The sequence below is a fragment of the Juglans microcarpa x Juglans regia genome, chromosome 1D (assembly GCF_004785595.1).
Source record: "Juglans microcarpa x Juglans regia isolate MS1-56 chromosome 1D, Jm3101_v1.0, whole genome shotgun sequence".
NCBI classification, from domain to species: Eukaryota; Viridiplantae; Streptophyta; class Magnoliopsida; order Fagales; family Juglandaceae; genus Juglans; species Juglans microcarpa x Juglans regia.
Window position 1 is genome coordinate 84,011 of NC_054594.1, and position 25,263 is coordinate 109,273.

At 38.8% G+C, this 25,263-nt stretch overlaps 1 protein-coding gene across 4 annotated transcripts; it reads left to right on the top strand.

The window, feature by feature from the left end:
- The first annotated feature begins 1,379 nt into the window (after window positions 1–1,379).
- LOC121250192 (membrane-bound O-acyltransferase gup1) lies at window positions 1,380–24,800 on the top strand. 4 transcript variants are annotated; one of them, XR_005937730.1, is made up of 19 exons: window positions 1,380–1,614; window positions 1,699–1,763; window positions 1,828–2,009; window positions 2,150–2,198; window positions 3,488–3,591; window positions 4,468–4,532; window positions 9,818–9,888; window positions 12,415–12,474; window positions 12,615–12,728; window positions 19,859–19,983; window positions 20,071–20,122; window positions 20,829–20,891; window positions 21,596–21,705; window positions 21,794–21,886; window positions 22,006–22,087; window positions 23,236–23,313; window positions 23,641–23,775; window positions 24,156–24,228; window positions 24,317–24,372. XR_005937730.1 is itself a non-coding variant. In XM_041149201.1 (19 exons), exons 1-19 carry the CDS (start codon window positions 1,482–1,484, stop codon window positions 24,517–24,519), a joined length of 1,611 nt encoding a protein of 536 aa, XP_041005135.1. In that variant the 5' UTR covers window positions 1,380–1,481; the 3' UTR covers window positions 24,520–24,800. The 4 variants fall into 4 exon arrangements, 3 of the variants coding, with proteins under 3 accessions (XP_041005135.1, XP_041005150.1, XP_041005159.1); XM_041149201.1 differs by lacking the exon at window positions 23,641–23,775 and adding an exon at window positions 24,478–24,800 and having other exon boundaries at window positions 24,317–24,366; XM_041149216.1 differs by lacking the exons at window positions 1,699–1,763; window positions 23,641–23,775 and adding an exon at window positions 24,478–24,800 and having other exon boundaries at window positions 1,474–1,614; window positions 24,317–24,366.
- The last annotated feature ends 463 nt before the right edge of the window (window positions 24,801–25,263 follow it).

Sequence of the window (25,263 nt, forward strand, 5' to 3'; positions counted from 1 at the left end):
CTAAAAAAGAAATTAGGAGATTAGATCAAACCTTTACCCTCGTTTCCACCTACTAACGACGAATGAGAGATCTTACCTGAGCCCGAGGTTGTGCTGGACCGCCGTATCAGGAGTCAGGGACATCAATCGATGATATAAGTGCTTGTGAAATGGATCGAGATCTCCTTAGACGAAAACACTTGGAAAAGTTTATGGAAGTTACAAAACCTATACTAATACCTTGTGGGCAAGGTCTTGTAAGGAAGAGAGATTGTCAGGGACTCAAGAGAAGTGTTGATAGAGATGAAAAGGAGAAAGCTTGGAACTTGACAGAAGCAAGAAAGGAGATCGGGAAAGTGAAGTAAAGAGATAACAGAGTAAGGGATCTTATCTGTGATGGAACGACATAGCTTTGAGTAGAGAAATAAACGGGGTCGTTTTTATGTAAGCCTTTAACAGCGTAGTCTATAGTTTTTAAGTGTAGCTTTACTTTTATGAAGCTCTGCGTTTTGGGCAGAGATGTTATGTAGTTAGAGGATCAGTTTGGTCGTTTACATGGTAGTCTGTTACTGAAGGGGGAACACGGGTAGTTACTATTTAGAGCACTAGCATTGGTTTCTCTATATGCATATGTAAAATCACATCTTTTGAAGATTGATTTTGCATATTAAGAAAAACTCTCATATTGGATTATGCATATTTGAACCAAATAATAATAAAATATTATTTTTTTTTTCCTAAAATTATTTTTCTTGATATGCTTCAAATAAGCAATTATCAAATTATTTTTTCTTGATATGCTTCAAATAATCAATTATCAATCTCGTTTGGTCCCCTTTGATTTCTTTGTTTGCGTAATCCAAATGGTAGGAGAGAGAAAAAATAGTAAAATAATGTTTAGAGAGTGAACAATAATTTGAAGAAACACTGCTCATAATTATGCAAAATTTTGAAGATACATAATTCAATACAGACTAATTTGAAGAGATATTATGTAAATATAAAGATGAATATGAATATGCATAAGCTATCTAAGGAGGTTGGGTTTCCCTGAGAAATCACTTATCAATGCAGTGCGGCTCTTTTGAGCAATTTTACAAACACCTTCCATCCCTGTTTCCATTCCATCACATCATCCTTATCTATTTTTTATTATTAATTCTCGATTACATTCACCAACATATAAGAGAAGGCCGTTTGTTTTCGAAGATGAGATGAGATGAGATGAATTGAGATTAAAGTTAAAGAGTTAGATAAAATATTGTTAGAATATATTTTTTAATATTATTTTTATTTTGAGATTTAAAAAAGTTAAATTATTTATTTTATTTTATATTAAAAATTAAAAAAATTATAATAATTAGATAAAGACGAAATAAAATAAAATATTTTCTGAAACATTCTCTGAGAATCTCCCTAACAGAACTCGAATCAAAGGAAACAATTTTTAGTTAGGAAGAAGCCGTCTCTACGGATCGTCGACTGCAGAGAGACCAGAGGCCATGAAGAAGAACGATTCTGATAGCGGTAGTAATAATAGCAGAAGGTGGAAGCGGATGGAGCTCGGCTTGCTCATCCTCTACGCGATTGCCTTCTATTCCATCATCATTCGTCGATCCCTCCATCTCTCTCGCGGTAATCAATAATTTATTTCAATTATCACTGATTTAACAAATCCAAAATTAATTTCCGAATTTTTTTGATTCCGCAAAATCACAGATCTTTACTCCCAACTCCACGGTTTACGCCCCGGATGGCTCACAATATTTACTCAACGTCCCAATGTACTGTCTCCCTCCCCTTTCCTTATTTTTCTTTTCTTTTTCTTTTAAATTTTCCTTGGTGCAGGATAGCTCGGATGCTCAATGGAGGAACTTTCGTGGAAATTTACCCGTTCTTACCGTTGTTTTTGGGATATTTACTTTGGTGGCCAATAAGTCGAGGGCTTATTTTGGTTTAAGAGAGAGGGGGATGTCCATTGTTTGGCTTTTTATTTCTTTGATATACCTCTCATATCTGCACGGGGCATGGTATGTGCTTTTCATTATAACTCAACTCAGTGCTTGAACAATATTTTAAACACTTTGTGATCCATGGCGTTTCTCTAATCTTCATAGATTTTTAATTCCTTCTTTATTTTTGTTTGTCTTGTTTATTTTCTGCTCTGCAGCATCCTATTCATCCTATCGATCGCTTCATTTAATTATCTTCTAGTAAAGGTTCGTTCCATGCAAGTTTGTGTACATCATGTAGCAAATATTGCAATTAATAAGAAAATTATTCTACGTAGAGAAAATAATTCAGTTTTCTTGATTTCTTCTTTGATTGTTTAGATACAAATTTTGACTGATCGATTTCTTTTTACCTTCATAATTTCATATTCTTGCATTCATAGATGATGATACTTATGTAATTCAATGATGTGAAACTCCTGCAACATCTAAATTAAATTGAGCACATCCCACATGGCGGTTGTGAATAAGTGAGTGTTTGATAATGAGGAAGGAATATCTGTCTTTCTGCTAAATAGGATGCATTGAACTTATACTTCATTAAATACTTCTTTTGAATGTCAACTAAGTATCATAAGTACATTGCTCCTAGGCCTCGTGTGCCTATCCATAGTGCTACCTGCCCTAAATAGGATGGTAGCACCCTCACTCGTCCCCTAATCCTGCCTAGGCGGAGTGGCACTTTCTCCACCCGTCCTTTAAAAATTAAAAGCACAAATATCCTTGCAGCAAGCTATTAAATCCACCACCCTCAAAGGCATAACTCAAGCCACACCAATTCTTCTAAAGATCTTATCCCACAACAGTCTTGTCACTTCGCAGTGCGGTAATAAATGATCAACTAATTCCCCATTCTTCTTGCACAAAAAACACCAATCGATAATAATGAGACCCTGCTTCCTCAAATTGTCAGTGCTCAAAATATTCTTGAGAGAGGACGTTCATACTAAGAAAGCTACTTTGGAAGGCACACGAGACCCATGATTGCGTGTTGTGGATCTCTTCTTCAGAGGCCCATGGTGCACAACTATGGGCCTCATCTTTAGAGACCCATCGTTTTTGGAGAAAAAATGAGGAGGAGGAGGAGGAGGAAGGCTTGTTATAACCCCGACCACCCATCCCAGGATAACAGGCAAGTTGCCCGCTCATTTCCCTGCAGTCCAGGTAGTGGGCCCTTGCTACCCAGCCCTACCTATCCATTAATTGCTAGGTTCCTGACGTAGTTGGGAAAGTCACTTTAAGCATTCTACTCGTGTTGATGTTTCTTGCCCATTTGGTTTTATGGAAGTTAAGGGTTTAGTTCAATTGAGTTGAGTTCATCATTGCATATGAGTGAGTGTGTGTTTGCAAGCATTTTTTTGTTTTTTAAATTCAGGCTTTCTTATTGGATTATGTCTAATCCTTTAGTTGATTATTGAAATGTTCATTGTCATTGTTATCTACTAATGTTTCTAACTATTCTTATCTTACTGAGTTTTTTTTTTTTTCCCCTATAGATATTTGCAGGAAAGAAGTACTTCTTGCTTGTAATATGGAGTTTCAATATCTTTTTTCTTCTATGCAATCGTGTTTATGGAGGGTATTCGTTCTCCATGATAGGGTGAGTTTTGCATGCTAGTTTATTAAATATTCATGTAGTTATTACAATGTGTGGTGTGAAGATCAACCTCTCATAGGGCTTTTCCAGATCTATTTGGCCTTGCTTGAGTTAAGGAAGCATCGGTGGCCAATAATTTACAACTTTCAACTGGATATCCTCAATGGGTAGTGGTTTTTATCAGTGCAGCACAGGATTGGAAATGGACCTCATAAATGCATTCTAGGCTCGGTTGTTCTACGTGCATTGAGCTAGAACGGGGAAGACAAGTTGTTCTATAGAGAGTGAAGTCAAGTTGTTCTATAGTGCATTGATCCCTCATGACATGTTATCTTCCCTTGGAAGTTCATCTGGGGAAGTAATGCCTCCCTAAGAATGGCCTCCTTTGTTGGATGGCTGCATTAGTGAAGATGCTCACCTTGGAGAACTTATGGAAGAGGCATGTTGTGATAATGGAGTGGTGTTGCATGTGCAAAAGGGCTGGGGAAACCGCAGATCATCTTTTACTTCATTGACAGATATTTAGTGCTTTGTGTGAATCAGTTTTTGACATCTTTGGGTCAATATGGGTGATGTCGAGACAAGTGGTAGCTCTATTAGTGTGTTAAAAAAGGTCAATTCAAGAGTGAACACTGCTGAAGATCATGGGAAATGATTTCATTCTGCTTAATGTGGTACAGTTGGGTTAAAAGAAGTGGTTCGAGTTTTCAGCCCGTTTTAGGACTTTCTTATCTTTTACTTTCTCTAGTTAAGTATATCTGATGTGTACTCCCAGTGTGCTTTGATACCTTTTTTATCATCAATAAAAATTATATTATGGAAAAAAACTCATGTATGCTATATCTACTTATCATGGCTGTGTTTCTGTGCTGTGCTTAGGAAACAGTGGGCTTTTTTGGACAACTTCCGGGGTACCTTTAGATGGCATATATGCTTTAACTTTGGTATCTACTCAAACTCAACCTTTTTGACTGTTAAGATTTGAGTTCCAATATTTTTCTTGGGTTTGGAATTGTTAGATTCATAGTTTGTGTAATCGGATTCCATTTACATTTTTCATGCCATGTTGGTAGATGCTGCCTTGTTGGCAGACTTGCATCTGGACCAATGTTACTAAAGTTGACTATTATCGAGGAAAACTATCTCCAATGAGCAAATGATCTATACATTTGATAAACTTATGTGCCAAAGCACTGCATTTGGTTACCTTAACACAGTTTTGACATCTAGTCCAATTGTTATGTTGTTAGCATTTCCTCAGTATTGTTTGTATTTCCCATAACATAGTAATCCACATCCCCAGACGACATTGATCTGACCTCTGTAGCTCTCCTAATAACATGGTATGTAACAGTCTTACCAGTTTTATGTGCAGGTAAGCTCCCCATTGGTTCTTTCTTTATATCCAAATGAGGACAACCCAAGTTTTCACATTGCTGCAAATCTACTTGACATGAATTTTATTGGACAATTGACTTTCTGATGAAGTGATAAAGTAATTCATTATTTAAACGGATAAAAAAAGACCTGGCAGTGAGAGGCAGAATGTAGCAGATATTATTGAATTACTAAATCTGAGTTGCAGTTAGCTGTTGGCAGATGGAAAGTTTCTTTGGACTTAGTTTGTCGGTGTTGCAATTTTCTGATGGATGAGTTCACGAGCTGATTGATTTGAAAGAAGATAGTTATTGTGACTAGGTTTATCCCTGTTTGAGTTGCTTTTGTTGTTCTTGAGCTGTATGTGTGTTCTCTAGAAATCTATTTTCTTTTGGTTACTACTGTTTTCTGGGATCCGAGTGTCATTGAATCATCATGGTGTTTAAAATTTTTGTACTCTTGGTTATGTGTTTGCCTTCTATAGTATAATCTTATGAGTTTAAAGCAGTAATCTGATATATCTATTTTATAGTTTTTTTTTTATAAGTAATCGATAATATTATAAATAGAGATAGGCAAAAACCCAAGTACACAAGATGGATACAGGAGATAAAACCTATCTAGGTCAACGAAAGGGAAGCTAAGAAGTCATGTACATTCAGGCCATTAAAATCTATAGCAATGGCCCATAACATTAAAGTACGGAAAAGTAAAGCTCTAAGTTCCCCCGGCGACCGCTCCTTGTTTTCAAAAGTCCTATCATTGCGCTCTTGCCAGATACACCACATGATACAGATCGGGATCATTTTCCACACCTCCTTAATTTGTTGAACGCCTCTCGGGAGTGTCCAACTGGCCAACAGATCAACCACAGTTTCTGGCATCACGAAGGGTAACTCTACTCGACTGAAAACTTCCACCCACAAGGCTCTCGTTATCTCGCAATGTAACAATAGATGATCCACTGTCTCACCTGATCTCTTACACAAGCAACACCAGTCTATTATAACTAACCGTCGCTTCCTCAGGTTGTCAATGGTCAGAATCTTCCCCCATGCTGCTGTCCATGTAAAGAAAACCGCTTTCGGAGGCGCCTTATTTCTCCAAAGTCTCTTCCACGGGAACTGAATGGTTGTGGTGTGGGAAAGGGACTTATAGAAGGATCTAACAGAGAAGATGCCCTTACCCGTCGGGTTCCACCATAAGCTGTCAGCTTGCTGTCTATTCGGCTTCACAGAATATATGAGGCTGAAAAAGGCTTCAAAAATGTCTACTTCCCAATCCTGTGCCGCTCTACTAAATGTCACGTTCCACTGCACATGATCCCCTGATATAATCATGAGGTCCTCAATGGATGCTACCTGGTTGCGAGCCACACGGAAAACAGCTGGAAATGCCTCCTTTAGGGCCTCACTCCCACACCAAATGTCCTCCCAAAACTTAATACGGGATCCCCTCCCCAACACCATTTTAGAATGAGTAATAAAGTCCCCCCACCCGCGCCTAATGTGTTTCCATATCCCCACTCCACTTGCCCCAATTACCTCTTTTGTGCACCAGCCCCCCCATAAGCTTCCATGTTTATAATCAATCACCAGTTTCCATAGAGCTCCGGTTTCCAAATTATACCGCCATAACCACTTCCCAAGCAAAGCCCGATTTAATGTTCTCAAATTCTTTATGCCCAACCCACCTGACGAGATTGGTCTACACACCTTGTCCCAGCTAACTAAATGAAATTTGAATTCATCCCCTAGCCCACTCCATAGGAAATCACGATACAGTTTCTCAATCCGAGCCGCTACACTGACAGGCAATTGAAACAAAGATAGAAAGTACGTAGATAAGTTAGAAAGGGTACTCTTAATGAGAGTAACCCGGCCACCTTTCGACAAATACAATCTCTTCCATCCTGCCAATTTTTTTCCTATCTTTTCAATAACAGAATCCCAAATGGATGAGGCCCTAGCAACAGCCCCCAAAGGTAATCCCAAATAGGTAATGGGAAGAGAAGCTATCTTACACCCAAGAATGCTAGCTAACTGCCTAGTATTGCTCACATTCCCCACTGGTACTAATTCTGACTTGTCAAAATTAATTTTCAGGCCTGACGCTGCTTCAAAGCATAATAACAGAGCCTTCAATGTCCTCAACTGGTTGTGATCAGCCTCACAAAATAAAAGGGTGTCATCTGCAAATAGTAAGTGAGACAAAATAATAATACCCCTATTGGGGTCACCAATCGGAAAACCAGCCACCAACCCATGCGTGACCACTGCCGATATCATCCTACTCAATGCCTCCATAACGATAACAAAAAGGAGTGGGGACAGAGGATCTCCTTGTCTGAGACCTCGAGATCTGCTAAAGAAGCCAGTCGGACAGCCATTTATCAAGACTGAAAATCTGGCCGTAGAGATACACCACCTGATCCAAGTACACCATCTCACCCCAAAGCCACATCTACCCAGCACATACAAGAGGAAATCCCAGTTTACATGGTCATATGCCTTCTCCATATCTAATTTGCACAGAATCCCTGTAGATCCAGCCTTCAATCTGCTATCTAGTCCTTAATTAGCAATAAGAACTGAATCCAAGATTTGTCGCCCCTTAACAAAAGCATTTTGTGTTTTGGTGATAATCTTCCCCAGAACCACCCCCAATCTGTTAGCCAGAACCTTTGAAATAATTTTATACACTCCATTCACCAGGCTGATGGGTCGAAAATCCTTAATCTCCACCGCCCCCATCTTCTTAGGGATCAACGCAATAAAAGTAGCATTTATGCTTTTCTCAAACTTCCCAACCAATGAAACTTCCTGAAACACATTCATTAAATCTACTTTCACCACTTCCCAACAAGAGTGGAAAAAGCCCATCGAGAAACCATCTGGACCGGGAGCTTTATCTCTGACCATACGTCTCACTACCTCATACACTTCCCCTTCTTCAAAGGGCCTCTCTAACCACGCCGCTTCTTGAGGCTCAATCGTATCAAAACCAAGGCCATCCATCTTTGGCCTCCATCCCTCTCTTTCTGTAAGTAGTTGTTCATAGAAATCCACCACATGTTCACTAATCACAGGGGCCTCCTTACACACCATACCATTTATATTCAACATTTCAATGGTATTATTTCTTCTATGGGAGTTGGCAACTCTATGGAAGAACTTTGTACTCCGATCCCCTTCTTTCAGCCACAATGCTCTCGACTTGTGGCACCAAGAAATCTCTTCTAATGATAGTACTCTCTCTAATTCTAAAACCAACTCAGTCTTCCTCAATATTTCCTGCGGTACGAGAGCTCTAACTTCAAGTATACACTCGAGCTGTTGTAATTCATCCACCATGCGTTTCTTACGCTCCCCTAAATCTCCAAAGGAGTGTATGTTCCAAAGCTTAAGGTCATTTTTCAAAGCTTTCAGTTTACTGGCTAAAATGAAAGAGGGGTTACCATAAAACTGATAAGATGACCACCATTGCCTCACCTTATCCACAAAACCTTCACTTTTCAGCCACATGTTTTCAAACTTAAAATAATGGCGCCCACTTCGAATGCCCCCACAATCCAATAAGATAGGAAAATGATCTGAGCAAAGACGAGGCATTCTCTTTTGGCACACCTCCGGATAGTGCACCTCCCATTCCGGTGAGATGAGAAATCTGTCCAACCGGGACCATGTCTGATTATTCGACCAAGTAAAAGCACCTCCCGAGAGAGGGATATCCAACAAGTTTAACTCAAAAATACAATCAGAGAACTCTATCATTGCAGGTCGCATCCTACTCTCACCTGACCGTTCACTTGTTGATCTAATGACATTAAAATCCCCTCCTATACACCACGGAAGTTCCCACCAACTGTGTAGCCCAGCAAGTTCCTCCCATAAAAATCTTCTGTCATTGTCCAGATTTGGACCATAAACCCCGGCAAAGGCCCACACAAAATTATCTACCACACTCTTAAAAGAGCATGCCATAGTATATTCCCCCACAAACTCCTCCATTTTGTCAACAACTCTTTTATCCCACATTACTAAAATACCTCCTGAAGCCCCGTTTGAAGCAAGATACACCCAATCTGCATAAGTACAGCTCCAAACACTTCGAACTAGTCTTCTAGAAATAGTTTTTAATTTAGTTTCTTGTAAACATACTATGTCTGCCCTCCATTCTTGCAACATATTTTTTATTTGAAGCCTCTTATTTGCCTCATTTAGCCCCCGGACGTTCCAAGATATGATTTTTGGCTTCATAAAGGAGAAGCAAGCCCCTTCCCTTTTGATCTTTCTCGGCTTGAACTTCCTTCATAATTTAATGACCAAGTAAGACGCTTGAGCTCCCGCTGTTTTTTCGACCCTGATTTCTTAGCTTGTGAGTGGCCCGCTTCAATGGCAGTAAGTAGCCTCTTTACATGAGCACCACCTAAGAAGTTATAGCCTTTTTTTCTTCATAATGACAACATGCACTAAGAAGGGAACCTCTTTACATCATATAGCCAGTGGTGGAGATAGGATTAGCAGGACACTTTTTTGTCTTGATGTGACTAAATCAGTTGAAACTCCATGAAATTAGGAATTTTAGTGATGAAACTTTATTATAATGAGATTAAGAATGTGTAATCTGTCCATTGCACGTAGAATCCTGACTCGATAGTCTGTTAAACAGTCTATCCACTTAGTTAAAAGAAAAACACTTGATTTGTTTCTGTCTGGAGCCTACAAAGAAGATTTTTCACATAAAATGGAAGCATAATTCGAAATTATAGGTTCTGACTTTTAGTTCTTCAGACATCAGCAACTATTGTTTCTTTATGTGGTTCTGTTTCAATTTTCATTTCCTGTTACAGTTGTTTTGCGGATGATAAGCTTTGGATATGATTACCATTGGGCAGATAAATATTCTCATTTTGATCAGAAGGTACATTTGTCTTTGTGACTTCCATTTTCTTCCTCCTTTTATTGTGTGGATCAGCTTGGCCTCTGCTTAATTCATCTACTAGATTTTTTTTTAGTACTTCCTTTGTTCTTAAGCTATGCCATGCATTTTCTAATAAATTTTTCATTACCTATAAAAAAAAATACTCATCTGCTTGGTTTTTGTCTAATTGGTTTTTTTTTTTTTTTTTTTTTTTTTGGGGGGGGGGGGGGGGGGGGGTTGACATTTAGACTTGTGTTTGGTGAGGGATCCTGGGTCAGATTTTGGCATGAAATTTGGTGTGGTGATATGACCCTCAAGATTGCCTTTCCTACCCTCTTCAGGATTGCTTATGATCAGTATGCTTCAGTGGCGGATCATTTGGACAGCTCTAGTGGATCTTTACAGTGGAATGTTCATTTTCTTTGAGATGCCCGGATTGGGAAGTGGGTGAAATTTCCAAAATTTTCAGGTTGCGGTATACTTCAAGCATTGGCAGTGGTGAGGTGGATATGTTGCTTTAAATCATTTTGGGAGTAAGAAGTTCATGGTGCTATCCTTGTACATGTTATGCCAAGTCGAACCATAACCTTGAAAGTGCATTTGGTGGAGTAAGGTGCCTCCCAAGGTTGCTTTCTTTGTTTAGATGACTTCCCATAGGAAAATTCTGACTCTGGACAATTTGAGAAAGCATGGAGTCATTGTTTTGGATTGGTGCTATATGTGTAAAAAGTGTGGTTAAATCCGTGGATCATTTATTACTTCATGTGAAGGGGGCAAGGGTTTTATGGGATGGGATTTTTTATAGGATTGGAATTGCATGGGTGATGCCTAGGAGGGTGGTGAATCTTTTAACTTGTTGGAGAGGTTTTTAGGGTAACCCCCAAATTGCTGCCATATGGAAAATGATTCCTTTATGCCATATGGTGTATTTGGCTTGAAAGGAATGGCCAAACTTTTGAAGATTGAGAACGTCATTAGAAGAACTTACATGTTTTTATTTTCATACGTTATTTCTTTGGGCCCCTATATCTACTATTGTTTTTTATGGGGCTAGTTTTCATGATTTTCTTGTATCTTTTTCCTAGCTCCTAACTTGTAACTAGGTGTTCTCTCTTGTATACTTCATGTGTACTTGAACTACGCCTTATTACTTGACTCAATCAAATTTATTTTGCTTATAGAGAAAAGATTTTTGTCTAAGCCTGTGGCAATGATGGTTTACTCCCTCCATTCCACAATAAAACCTTCAGATTTCCTTCTTTTTTTGTGCCATAATTTTGTATTTCTAAAAAGCTGAAGTTTGTTTTTTTCTATACTTTCAAATAATGCCCTATGTCATCAAATGAATTTTATGTTGAGATAAAATTTGATTTGAAGTGGGGGCAACGATGAAAAGAAATATATGGTAGATAGGTGGAAAAACATTTGAAGCTGATTCCTGAAAATATGCTTTTGGAAGGTGCACATGATTCAGGGATGGAAGGAATATGATAAATGTCAAGCTTCCAACATTGTCCTTTCATTCTTTATTTTCATTTGTCTTTCCTTTCATGCATTCATCATAACTTTTCATAACATGAAATGTTTTTTTTTTTATAAGTGTTTTTTTATTTTTTTTTACCCCTCCAAAAATTCTTGCACACATTACTGTTGGCACGGCGAGCGGCTCTCACCGCTCGCTTTGTTTTCCTTGCTCATTAGTTTAGGGCCATGACATGTTCATAAATATGCAACATAAAACATTTATAAAAACTTGCATTTTCTGATGTATCGTATAAGATACAGAAAGAGGCTTCCAAATAAAAGGTAACAATCCATGGGATATACTTAGAAACATTTGGATAAATCATGTGATTGAGAATTTGCCACCCACAATGGCATGATCATATCTACTTACCTCGCTTCCTTAGCCTAGCCTCGTCGTTCTACACCTCCTTAATGACCTAAGGAAAGCATTCACAACAAATTACTATTCACTTAAGGTATTTATTAGGTTTGTCTAAACGTTGCTTGCTACACTAAGGGGTAGATTTGATTTATCCTCTTTAAGTTACCGATAAAAAAGGTACCTATTTTCATACTTCTGATTGATTCCTTCCTTGAATGCTCATACAATGCCTGTATGTTCATTTTTGTATACATGGATCATGCAAATGTGGCTATTGTCATGCTTCGCAGAGTTTAGGCCACACACTATATACGATTAGTCTTTTAGGTGTTTTAAAGTCACTCTAAAGTTCCCTAGACAGATCCAATCATGGGCCAAAAGGGGTTTCAACATGCCTTCATTAGTGCTGGCAGCAGTCATAAAAACTTAGGAAACGTGATTCAGTTTTGTTTCTTGAAAACAAACCATATCAGGTTTCCAATCTGTAAGCAAACTGACACAAAGGTGCTTATCCTCTTCATTCAGCCCCCTAAAATTCCATGATAGTATCTGGTATTGCAGAAGTAATGTTGTCACAGATTTAACTCTTTACAACTTAAGAAGTAACTTTGTTGATATTCACTTTCTGGTGGTTGCAGAAGCATATTCAACGTTGCGATATTTGCAAGTCAGGAAAAACTTGCTACCAAACTTTGCAGGTTAGCTAGCTTCTAATTAACTGTGAGTAGCAACATTGTAGTTTCTGGATACTTATATCAGCTATCATCTGAAGGATCCCTTTGTTTTTAATTATCAGAAAATATCCTCGTTTTTGTGACTTTTTGGTATGTTCCCCCAGGAGAGAGGTGTTCAGAATGGCAAGTATACATACAGCACATACATTTGTTACTTGGTATATGCTCCCCTCTACCTTGCTGGGCCAATTATAAACTTCAATGCATTTGCTTCACAGGTTTGACTTTTCTGTTAATTATATTTTTTTATTCTTTCTTTTATTTAGTGTTTCATTTGTATAGAAGTTGTCTTTGTGGTATCCTTTATGGTTGAGGTGAATTCTCAGCCTGCTGTAAAATATTTTCTTCTCTCAGAAATTTTGTGAAATAGGTACAAAGAAAGGGTTAGAGCCCAGCACATGGGAGGTATGAAATTTAACACCTAAAAAAAATATAAAAAATCTAATACCCGAGGTTTAGTATATCTAGAAACTCAATTATAGAAGTAAATGTGAAGCAACCATTTTTAGCCAACTACATGAAACATAAACTTAAAACGACTTCAAACCCATGACTGAGTTATCATAGTCTTTAAATGTGCAAGCTTTTCATGATGTGGGTTCCTTTGTCTCCACAAACACCACATAAGGCACAATTGTATGACCTTCTGTGCCTGACTATCAGCCTGCCTACAAAATCTCCCATTCCAACAAATCTGTGTCCATGCTATCTCCATGCCTGCAAGATCTGTCATTATACCAAGCCAACATATCAAGCACCATATTGGGAATAAAACGAGCTTGCTTTCTTTGTTACCTATCGCTTGTGCCCGCTCTTAATAAGGTAAGCTTCATGGTCCAATTCATACTTTATTTTGATGGATAGGATAAACTTTATTAAAGAAAAAAGGGATGTTGTCCCTGTATGCAGAAAGTATACACAAACACACTCTACTACAAAGGTGAAAAGAGCCATGAAATACTGAAATTAGAACTAGGAAAGGGAACACCATACAAGCAACCATATTTTCACAAGGGGTGTTTGGCATATAAAACTCAAATCCTAACAGTACGCTTCAGGTATCTGATCTTTTACTCGAGTTTGTAAGGATAGTTCATTTTTAATATATTTAGATCTGTCTCCTGATGTATCCAGAATATGATTGAACTGTTGAGGTAGACCCAACTTTCTTGAATTTTCTACTTGTCACTAACCAGGATTTTTTCCCTTGCTTCTTTAGACTACAGTTTGTATAGCATACGTATTAGTGGATAATCAACCTAAATTTTGTCCAGCCACTTTATTTTTTCTCTCTCCTCTTTTTTTTTTTCTCTCCGTACACCAAGCATTTTTTTTTTCTCTTCATCTCTTTTTTCCGTATTGAGTCCGATGGCGTTTAAGGGTTTTTGACGGTGCACTGGATAGCAATTTTCATTAGAAAAGTATGATGGCCATGAAACGCATCAGTATTGAATCTAAATTGTTTGACGTGTCTGGGGACGGGAGGTATGTGAATATTATAGAGAGGGGATGGAAAGTAGTAAAAAACTTGAACTTGGGGCTGGGGATAGTACGTTGGTTCTCTAATGCATTGGAAGAGTGCTTGTTGGTGGAGGGAAAGGGATTCTATACTACCCATCCAGATGGGGACAAGGGGTATATTGCTCAACGATGTATAAACTCCAGGGGAGAATATATGGCGTTGGTGGAGTATGGTGGGGGGGGACGTCGGAGTTTCATCTTCATTCCTGAGAGCAGGGACAATGGGTTGGAAAAAACTTGCGCTAGTGCTGATGGAAGTTGGAAGTATTGGTGGTTCAAGGCGGATGTTACCACCAGCGACGACGTCGCAGAATTCAAATTTCCGTTCGTACAACGACGTTTTTCAAGGGGGTAGAGAGTTGGTGAGGCCTCGAGACGTGAACGGTGTAGAGAAAGTAGGTCTGTTGAAGTCAGGTCCCGTCACTTCTTTGGGTGGTGCTCAGTTGCGGGATGGAGGTGGTAGAGATTTTGCAGGGCTGAAAGAGGAAAATGTGTTGCAGGCTCTGTGTGAAATGGAGACGCGGCTGGGAGATTTAACATATAGGGTGTGTTGGTTAAAACGCTGCGTTGAATTAAAAGGGATGGTGGGTTGGGCCTGGGCCTGGGCCTGGGCCTGGGTGGGAAGCTACAGCTTAGCCCAGCCCAAGGAGCCCATTGCAACCGTAAGCAAGGGGAAAGCAAAGGCAGTGGGCCGTGATGGGCTTCAGCCCAATAAGGCCCAACAAAAAGTTGGATCCTTCTGGAGGAAGACGAACCATCGCTCCCATCAGGAGGAAGCTGGCCCATTGGTGGGTGGGGCCGAGCCACCGCCGCCTCCTAAGGTCGCAGAGACTCCGATGGATGTCCTGTCGCCGGAGATTGCAATACCAGAGCATGGAGGAGGGTTCTCTGATGCCTCTATTGCTCATGAAGGGCCGATAGTTGCACAGACCACCACGACGGAAGGTATCGGTGCACAGACAACTTCGCCGATGTCAATGGAGACGTCTGCGAGCAATGATAAGGTCATGAGCACTCCCTTAGAGGAAGGGGAAGTTTCGGGACATTTAGGCGAGGCTGCTCTAATTACTGTTGTCGAGTCTTTGCCTTCTAATCAGACACAGATAGTCCCGATCGATGTTGAGGAAGCCATGGGTGGGTCAAACGAGAGGTTTTTGGTGCTGGGAGTGGAGGAAATGGTTTATTTCTTGGCGGGAGTGGATTATGTTGATGGAAAGGAGACGGGTACCAGTCAGCTGAGTCTCTTTGTGGATTCTGTGGGCAGTGAGGAGGAGGAGGAGATGGGGAGCCCGCTACCCTTACAGATGCTCCCACCTCATATTGCACCTCAAGCATCAGATTGGGTATTAAAAAAAGTAGAGGAGCTTCATGGTTGGGTGGGAATTTCCTGTGATGGGTATAAAGACCAATTCATGGCCCTCCTAGTAGCCATGGAAGCTGGTCGATCCACGGTAATTAAATCAGCCGTTAAAAAGGAGAGAGTTGAAACGTTTGCAATGCTCCATTAACTATGATAATAAGGATGGAACTTCGGGGAGAGATAGAGCAAAAGGGAGGGACATTTCTTTCGTTAACGAAGCCTAATATATTGTCCTGGAATGTGAGAGGGATCAATGAAGTGAATAAACGATTATGTATTAGATCCCTTCTCCGAAGTTGGAAAGTAGACATTGTTTGCCTACAAGAAACTAAACTGGCTGTTATTTCTCTTCGTATCATTAGGAGTTTGTGGGGCTATTTGCAAGTGGGATGGCATTATTTATCGTCTAATGGAGCATCTAGGGGTATACTAGTTATGTGGGATAAAAGAGTGGTAGAAAATATGGAAGATTTCCTGGGGGATTATGTGGTGGCATGCTCGTTCAAGAATGTCATGAATGGCTATCAGTGGGCTTTTGCAGGCATATATGGGCCTAATCTTGACCGGTCTCAAAGCTTATTATGGGATGAGTTGGCCGGTATTAGCAGTATATGGGACTTACCCTGGTGTATTGGAGGTGATTTCAACGTCATCCGTTTCCCGAGTGAGAGATCGGGTGGTTCGGGCTTCAACCCACCCATGGTGGATTTTTCTAACTTCATTTCTGAATAGAATTTACAGGATATTCCTCTTGCTGGTGGTTCCTACACTTGGTCTAGCAACCGAGATCTTCCATCTTGGTCAAGGATACACAGATTTCTAATCTCACTGGAATGGGAGGCACACTTTCCGAATTTTATTCAGAAGAGACTACCCAGGTTGTGTTCAGATTACTTTCCCATTCTTTTGAATTGTGGGGGCATTAGAAGAGGCCCAAGGTACTTCAAATTTGAGAACATGTGGTTCAAGTCAGAGGGTTTTCTGGACAGAATAAGACAATGGTGGTCTTCTTACAATTTCCATGGTAATGCTAGCTATAAGATGGCTTGCAAATTAAAGTCTTTGAAAAAGGACTTAAAGGAGTGGAATACACAAGAGTTAGGTAATGTGGAAAGCCAGAAATCTGTTTTAATGGAGGAGCTTAAGGACTTGGAGGGTGCGGAAGAGGTGACAATTTTTTGTGAAACCGAGCGGGCCCGCAAATCCCAAGTTATTGTGGACATTGAACGGCCGTCTCTTTTGGAAGAAATATCATGGCGTCAGAAATCACAAGATTTATGGTTGAAGGAAGGGGATAGATGAACCAAGTTCTTTCACCAAGTAGCCAACTCACATAGGCGGAACAATGCTATAGATACTCTGTTGATAGATGGGGTGGCCTCTTCCAACCATACCGAGATTTCAGACCACATTGTCAATTTCTATGATAAGTTGTTCTCAGAACAATTTGAGTGGAGGCTGAGACTTGACGGGTTGGTGTTTGATGTTCTTGACCCACGGGTTGCAGAACGACTCAAAAGGCCTTTTGAGGAGGTGGAGGTCAGGTCGGTGATCAACAGTATGGCGGGTGATAAAGCTCCAGGGCCCGATGGCTTCTCTATGGCTTTTTTTTAAGACTTGTTGGGATGTGCTTAAATATGATATCATGGGGGTTTTCCATGAATGTCATGGAAGCGGGCAGTTCGAGAAAATTCTTAATGCTACTTTCTTAGCACTCATTCCCAAAAAGCCCGGTGTTGTAGAAGTGAAAGATTTTCGTTCCATAAGTTTGGTGGGTGGTATATACAAAATTTTATCTAAAGTATTGGCAAACAGATTGAGTAAGGTGATGGAAAGCTTGATTTCAAAGCCTCAAAATGCATTTGTTCAAGGTAGGCAAATCCTTGACTCAATACTTATAGCCAACGAATGTCTGAAAAGTCGTATTAAATCGGGAGAGCCTAGACTCCTTTGTAAGTTAGACATGGAGAAAGCTTACGATCACGTCAATTGGAGTTTCTTAATTTATATGCTGGAGAGATGCGGCTTTGGCTCTAAATGGTGTTCCTGGATCATTCATTGTATTTCTACGGCCTATTTCTCTGTATTGGTGAATGGTACGTCCAAAGATTTTTTCAAAAGCTCCCGAGGTTTGCGACAAGGAGACCCTCTTTCTCCTTTTCTCTTTGTTTTTGTGATGGAAGCTTTCAGCAAGATGATTTCAGGGGCGGTAGAGGGAGGGTTCATATTAGGATTCTCAATGGGAGAGGTAAGTTTAGGCTCACTTAACATTTCTCACCTATTGTTTGCTGACGACACACTAATATTTTGTGAGGCCAAACATGAGCAAATTCGAGCTTTGAGAGCTCTTTTATTATGCTTTGAAGTTGTGTCAGGCTTGAAGGTGAATTTGGCTAAATCAGAGATAGTGCCAGTGGGACATGTATCCAATGTGGAGAGTCTGGCATCCATCTTGGAGTGCAAGATAACTCAGTTGGCCATGAAATATCTCGGTCTTCCGTTGGGGGTGGCATTCAAATCGAAATCTATATGGGATGATGTAATAGAAAAAATGGAGAGGAAACTAGCTAGTTGGAAGATGATGTACTTATCCAAAGGGGGCTGAGTAACTCTCATAAAAAGCACTCTTTCTAACTTACCAACATATTTCCTCATTATTTCTGCTCCCTGCTAAGGTGGCTTATCGTATGGAGAAAATTCAACGGGATTTCCTTTGGGGAGGGATCAAGGAAGAGTTTAAATTTCACTTGGTGAAATGGGCCACAATTTGCTCCCCCATCAAGGAAGGAGGAGGCTTGGGAATATGGAATTTGAGATCTTTCAACCAAACCTTGCTTGACAAATGGTTATGGAGATATCACTAAGAATGGGAGGCCTTGTGGCGAACCGTCATTGCTTTGAAGCACGGGGAATCATGGGGAGGGTGGTGTTCTAATGAGGTAAGGTGGACCTCATGGAGTAGGGCTTTGGAATCATATTAGAAGAGGGTGGGACATCTATGTAGCACATACTTGCTTCAAAGTCAGCAACGGAGTTAAGGTAAAATTTTGGCATGACTTATGGTGTGGTGATCGGGCACTCAATGATGTTTATCCACAAGTTTATAGCTCAGCAAGAAGGAAAGAAGCATCTATCGCAGATCTAATTATCTTTTCCAATGGCTCTTCCAATGGAACCTCACTTTCCATAGAGATGCACAAGATTGGGAGATGGATGACATTTCGGCCTTTTTTGATCTCGTGTACTCCACTCGTGTGTCGGGGGACGGTGAAGATAAGATGTATTGCCGTCCTTCTAAGAAGGGAGTGTTTATCAATGTTTTGAATACCGTACTGGATGTCGTACCGGTCAAGGCACTGGAACAAAACATTTCTGTACTGGTACCGTTTCGTGTACCGTTTCGGGATAGTTGATATATGAATAAATTATATATATAAATATATGTATATAAATTATATTTCAAAATAATAGTCTATATATGAATAAATTATATATAAATACATATATATATAAATTATAAATAGCCTAGTCTGAATTGAGGGTAAAAAAATGAGCTTGTAGTGTGAAAAAATGAAAAAAAGACCAAAATATCGGCCGGTACACAGGCCGAAATATTGGCCGGTACGAAATATATATAGTACCTGTACCTGTCTAATGGCCGGTACAGCAAATACCGGCCGTACCGGCCGGTACGGTACGGTATTAATAACAGTGGTGTTTACGGCCTGTTCTTTCCATCATTCCTTAAACATGCACAACTCAGTCCCGTTCCCATGGAAAAGTATTTGGAAAACAAAGGCACTTCTAAAGGCAGCTTTTTTTGTATGGACAGCCTATTTGGGAAAGATTCTTACTATAGACAATCGAAGGAAACGTGGCATTATAGCTATAAATTGGTGTTTACATGTGTAAGAAGAGCGGTGAGTCCGTTGACCATCTTTTACTACATTGTGAGATTGTCATGACCTTATGGACCGAAGTCTTAGCACGGTTGGGGTTAGCGTGGGTGATGCCGGAAAGGGTATGTGATTTTTTAGCCTCTTGGAGAGGTATTAGGGTCAACTTTCAAATTGCATCCATATGGAAGATGTTACCCATTTGTCTATGGTGGTGCATTTGGAGGGAGCGGAACGCTAGAAGCTTTGAAGATCAAGAGAGATCAATGGAAGAGCTTAGAATTTTGTTTTTCAATACTGTACTACATTGGTCAATTGTAATTGATTTTCAGGGCAGGTATTTTCATGATTTCCTTGTATCCCTAAGCTAGACATAAATTGCTCATGTATATGCCCCGTATACTTGGGCACGCTCTGTCTCTCTTTTGATCAATAAAAATTTGTTTACCGATCAAAAAAAATAATCAACCTAACTGGATATCAATTTATCTACTTTTGATAACTTGTCTTTTATTATTATGTATCAGAAGTCAGATACTCATCAAGTTTCCGTATTGCAATTTCCTTGCAGCTAGATGTGCCTCAGAATAATTATTCAGCCAGAGATAAAACTCATTATGGTTTACGTTGGATATTTAGTCTTGTCCTAATGGAGCTAATGACACATCTATTTCATTATAATGCCTTTGCAATAAGGTGAGTCTCTTAGAAACTGGAGGATATATATATATTTTTTTTGTCTGGTCTTATTTTCTAGTAGTAACATTTGTTTCTGCACCATAGTGGCTTGTGGAAACAGCTAGCTCCTATGGACGTATTCATTATCGGATATGGGGTAAGAGTTGAAGATTATCATGTTACTGGTTTTTGTGATTAGATTCTAGGGCATACGAGTTATAGAGTCCATGTTAGTCTTTCCTGAGATCAACTGTATTATTTGAGAATGGATCCTTTCAAATATTGTATGTAGCAGTGTGAATAGAATTTAGATTCCCATAATTTTATCAAGATTTGATGTTTGGAATTTTCAGTACAACTAAAGATCCACTAATTTATATCCCTCATGACATCCATGATTGGCAATCGGTATACCTTATAGAATATAGCCTCATATTGTCAGTCTATATACAAAGTACCCTTAGGCGTACTGCGGTGCAGGTGGCTCCTAGAATAATCCACCAAAAAGAAGTCAGGAATTGGGAGATAATACAGTTTTCCATAATACTTATGAACCACACGTTGTTGTGGAACGTCAAAATTATTCACTTCAGTGAGTATGATACTGAGAAAATTTGTTTTACAAGGAACTATCCATATTTTAAAGCTTACACATCTATTTGTTTTACTTAAAAAAAAAGTAGGCATATCCATAATAACAAAAAAGATTTCCACTGCCTGGCGAGCAATTATGCTTCTACATAAACAAGGAAATGATATTACTTCTCTTTTTTGAGTTTTACCTTCTGAGTTGTAGGTTGTATTTTGAATTTCCCCCCTTTACTGACAGAATGCATGTCATACTTTGTCTTTATAATGATCAGGTCTTAAACTTCATGTGGCTAAAGTTTTTTCTCATCTGGCGCTATTTTCGATTTTGGTCACTGGTATGTTAGTTGGAGTGATAATTTTTTTGCTTCATTTTTAATACTGAATTAAGTATTTTTTATCGGCAAACAAATTATTGATCATTAGAATAGGCAAAAGCCCAGGTATATGGGGCATATACAAGAGCATCACTTATGCTTGCTAGATTAGTGATACAAGAAATTCATGGAAGGCCATTCCATAAAATCAATTGCAACCGACCAATGGGATAAAGTATTGAAAAAAAAAAAAAAACTATAAGCTCATCAATTGATCGCTCTCAATCTTTGAGGCTTCCTTTGTTAGGTCCATCTTCCATATTGCTGCAATCTGAGAGTTACTCTTAAGACCTCTCCAAGAAGCTAGGAGATCGATCACCTGTCTTGGCATCACCCAAAGCTAGTCCCACTAGTGAAGAAATCATTCCATAAGATCATGGCAATCTTGCAATGAAATAATAAATGATGAATGGACTCCCCACTCTTTTTGCACATACAACACCAATCCATAACAATGAGTTGGTGTTACCTTAATTGCAAAGTGAGGATCTTTCCCAAAGAAGCTGTCCATTCAAATTATTAAGCTTTCTTTTACATCTTCATTGTATAGTATAGCCCTAGATTAGCTTAATGTGAACTTTAGTTGTAAGAAGCTTTAAGTTTTGGGCATTGACGGCTGAGTACAGCGGGGGAAAATCTCATTTCTTGTAATTATGCGCCTGTAGATAAGTGGCATTGAAGCCCCAGAGAATATGCCAAGGTGCATTAATAATTGCCGCAACTTGGAAAGCTTTTGGAAAAACTGGCATGCTTCCTACAACAAATGGCTTGTGAGGTGCAACATTCACTCCTTTACTTTTGTTTTCTCATCTAATCCTGTCTTTGACTATGTCATGTATGTCTCATAAAGATTGCAATTTTAGGTATATGTACATTCCTCTAGGGGGATCTCAGAAGAAGCTACTTAACGTATGGGTTATATTCACATTTGTTGCCATATGGCATGATTTAGAGTGGTAATCCTAGCTTTCATAGAGTTTTTTCTTCTTAATTATTTGTTTCTATTTGGTAAAATAGAAGCAGAAGATAGTTCAATGCTGCAACTCTTCTGAGTTCTTACTGTCTTTGACATTAGGAAGCTTCTTTCATGGGCATGGTTGACATGCTTGTTCTTTGTTCCAGAAATGATGCTAAAATCAGCAGCAACTACATTTCAGGTGATATCTGTCTATCTGCCACATCTATTTGCCAGAAATTACTTGATTTTAGTAATTGTGTTGCAGTTGGCTAGTTTTGTTTTTTTCCCAACAAGAATCATATTATGTGTGTTCAGAAAAGTAGAAAATTTTCCTTTCACTATGATTTGAAATACGAGTCACGACTCATTTAACCAGAAAAAATACGGGTACCATGGAATGACTATCAATACTAATTATTATATCCACTCTGGTTGAGATTATTTTTCTTTTCTTTTTTTCCCTTCATTTTTTCCTAATTTTCTTGCAAAACATAAGAAGAACTTGGTTCCTTCACCCTAGACTTGTGTTGTGTAGTCTATGCAGCAAGACTAACAAGTGGTTGATTGGATTTATGATCGAGCAACTATTATAGGAGATGGCAGGGGGTTACCACTGAGGTACATGGGATGTTTGCAAGTGAGTACATTTGGATGCCAAAAGAAGAAAATAAAATAGAAGGAACAGAAACTTATCTCAGAAGAGAAACAATCAATAGAATCCATAAGAGAATACAGCCTAGTGGAGGAAGAAGAGGTGGACATCCATAAGCAGCTTGTTAAAAACTCATCTTGAGTTGGAAGATAGATTCACCCCTTGGAAGGCCCTTTTATTCATTTCTGTCCAAATACTCTACACCAGACACAATCAACCTGCCGTGGTGAAGCCTCCAGATTTGTCCTTCTTAGAAAGCCACCCTTTTGATCTCCATCATCTTCGTTTTCACATGAAAGAATCTCATGCTATTCGAGAGTTCAAAAGCAAGTGTCACCTTGGTGCTTGAGTATGCTTATATTATACTGATCTTTCACATTTATGGTGGAGTCAATAAGAGATGGTAATGGTGCTTTCATTTTGAATTGAAAATGTCTCTACTAGGGATAAAAGATGCAACCTTTGCAAAAGCACAAAAGAATCACACCTAGATGAAGACCTTTTCTTAGGAATGGCTGAATAGATCTCTGTTGGTGCACTAAAACATCTCTATTTGATTGTTACTGTTGTTATTGTTGTTTGTGCTTTCATTGTATGTATATACAGTAACATTCTTATCATGCTTTTCTTAAAATTTCTTTGTACTTGTCTGACAGCATTTTGAATATTTATTTTCTACTGTATTTAATTATCAGGTTGACAGTGCTTTTGGGGAGTTTGTTTTTCGAGAACTTAGAGCCCTTGCCGGTGCTATCACCATTACTTGTCTCATGGTCTGTCCTTGCACTATGCTTATAGCAATAGCGTAATAAATACCTATCAAAAGGATAAATGTTATATTCCCTAAATTAACATGCAATAACTGGCAAGTACTTAATTAGTCTGTGATACTTGTCTAAACTGGTAATGTCTTTGCTGAACTAGTAACTGGTAGGTAAGAGCCATTGCCATTAGAATAATTTTGAGTTTCCAATTGAGGAGGCACTATGTCCAGGATCTTTGTTCTGAAAATTTCCTAGAAACTTATCTGATTTCTTGTAAATTATATCAAGACAATGATAAAAAAAAAAAATTCTGAAGCATCTTTACTTTTGATTCAGGCTTTAAAATAAAGAAGCTATTATCTTTGCTTTCTTTGAGCAAAGAAATGATGCCTTTCCGCTCTTGAAAATGTTGAAACCTAAGTCAGTTGCTCTACGTAATCTTTGTTGGTTACCTAGGTGGGCAAGGACAAGGTAAATGCTTAATATGAGTTGCATTGCACGCAAGTTTAGTAAGTGAAGGAAATAGCAAATAAAAATTGAAACCTCTGCATCCACAAATTCTTGCTACTACATTTAGTTAACTCCTGGCAATTGTAGGAAGTTTTTACTAAGAAATATTACAGTTAATTTTAACACATAGCAGGGATCATTTGTCAATCACATATAGTGCACATGTGCATAAATATCATTTCAACTACTTCATTATGTAAAATATAGTTACCAAACTGATAATAATGAAAAAGCAGTGTCTTAACAGTGTTATGAAAATATGTTAAATGCTAAATAAATATAGATGTCCTATTCAAATGCCTATCCCCACATGCGTTACCTCTCAAACGGTCGTTGTGTAGGTGGCAAACCTTGTTGGTTATGTTATTGGACCATCGGGCATGAATTGGTTGGTATCACAATTCCTCCAAGAAGGTATGCCAAAATATCATATCCTTTTACGTAGGTTTCCTTTGCCCTCACAAATGTAGATTCGGCGTTAATGCAAACTTAAATCATACAGGACTCTCTGTTCTGGGTTGCATGTTTTTGACATTTTATGTTGGGACAAAGGTAATGACATGGAAAGTATTGTTGTAAGTTTGATCTTTTGAGAGAATTCTTGGCACCTTGAGGATCTGGTTATTAATAAGCATTGTTCTGCACCCCCCCCTTTTTTTGTAGCTTATGTTTCACATTGATGATTCCAAGCCGACAAGGCACTAAAGCAAGTGGCCTGTGAAGCTTCACTAGATATCCCAGTGCTGAATGTTGACGTGGCCGAAATTAGCATGTGAAATTGTGGGCATGACTCGGACATGAACTATTATTATTAGTGGTAAGGGTATTAATTATTCATGTTGATGACCTCCAGTTATTTCGGAGATTTTCTCTGTACAATCAAGCAGTCTGGTTGAGAGCAAGAATTAAGTTAGTGTTGTACATTCTCTTGTATCGTTTTTTTTTTTTTTTTTTTTGAGTCAATTTTGGCGGGATGGATTGGATTAGCTGGATTGGGTTACAAATTTTATTGCATAATTTTTATCCTAAATACTATATTTGGAATCCTGCCGCATATCAACTATGAATAAGCTGTATAATCTCAACACTGTATATAGTTCCAAGCTGGATAAGCCTGGATATGGCAATTTCTTATTGAAAAAATATATTCATCATCTCAACTCTCATCATCTTTCCATCATCTCAAAATGTGGCATTAGATAATAGGTTTACAAGTAAAATGTAATAAATAATTTACAATCACCTAATACTACATCATAAAATAATGGAAGGATGATGAAAGTTAGAATGATGAGTAGCATTATTTATGCATAGTTTTTCTTGCATTTTTGCAGCACTCCAATTGTCTGAAATCTATTTTTTTCGCAATCAAAACACAACCCCCACTAAATAAACAAAAATCCACCTCAAGAGAACCACAAACAGTCTAAAGATTCAACTTTACCACCA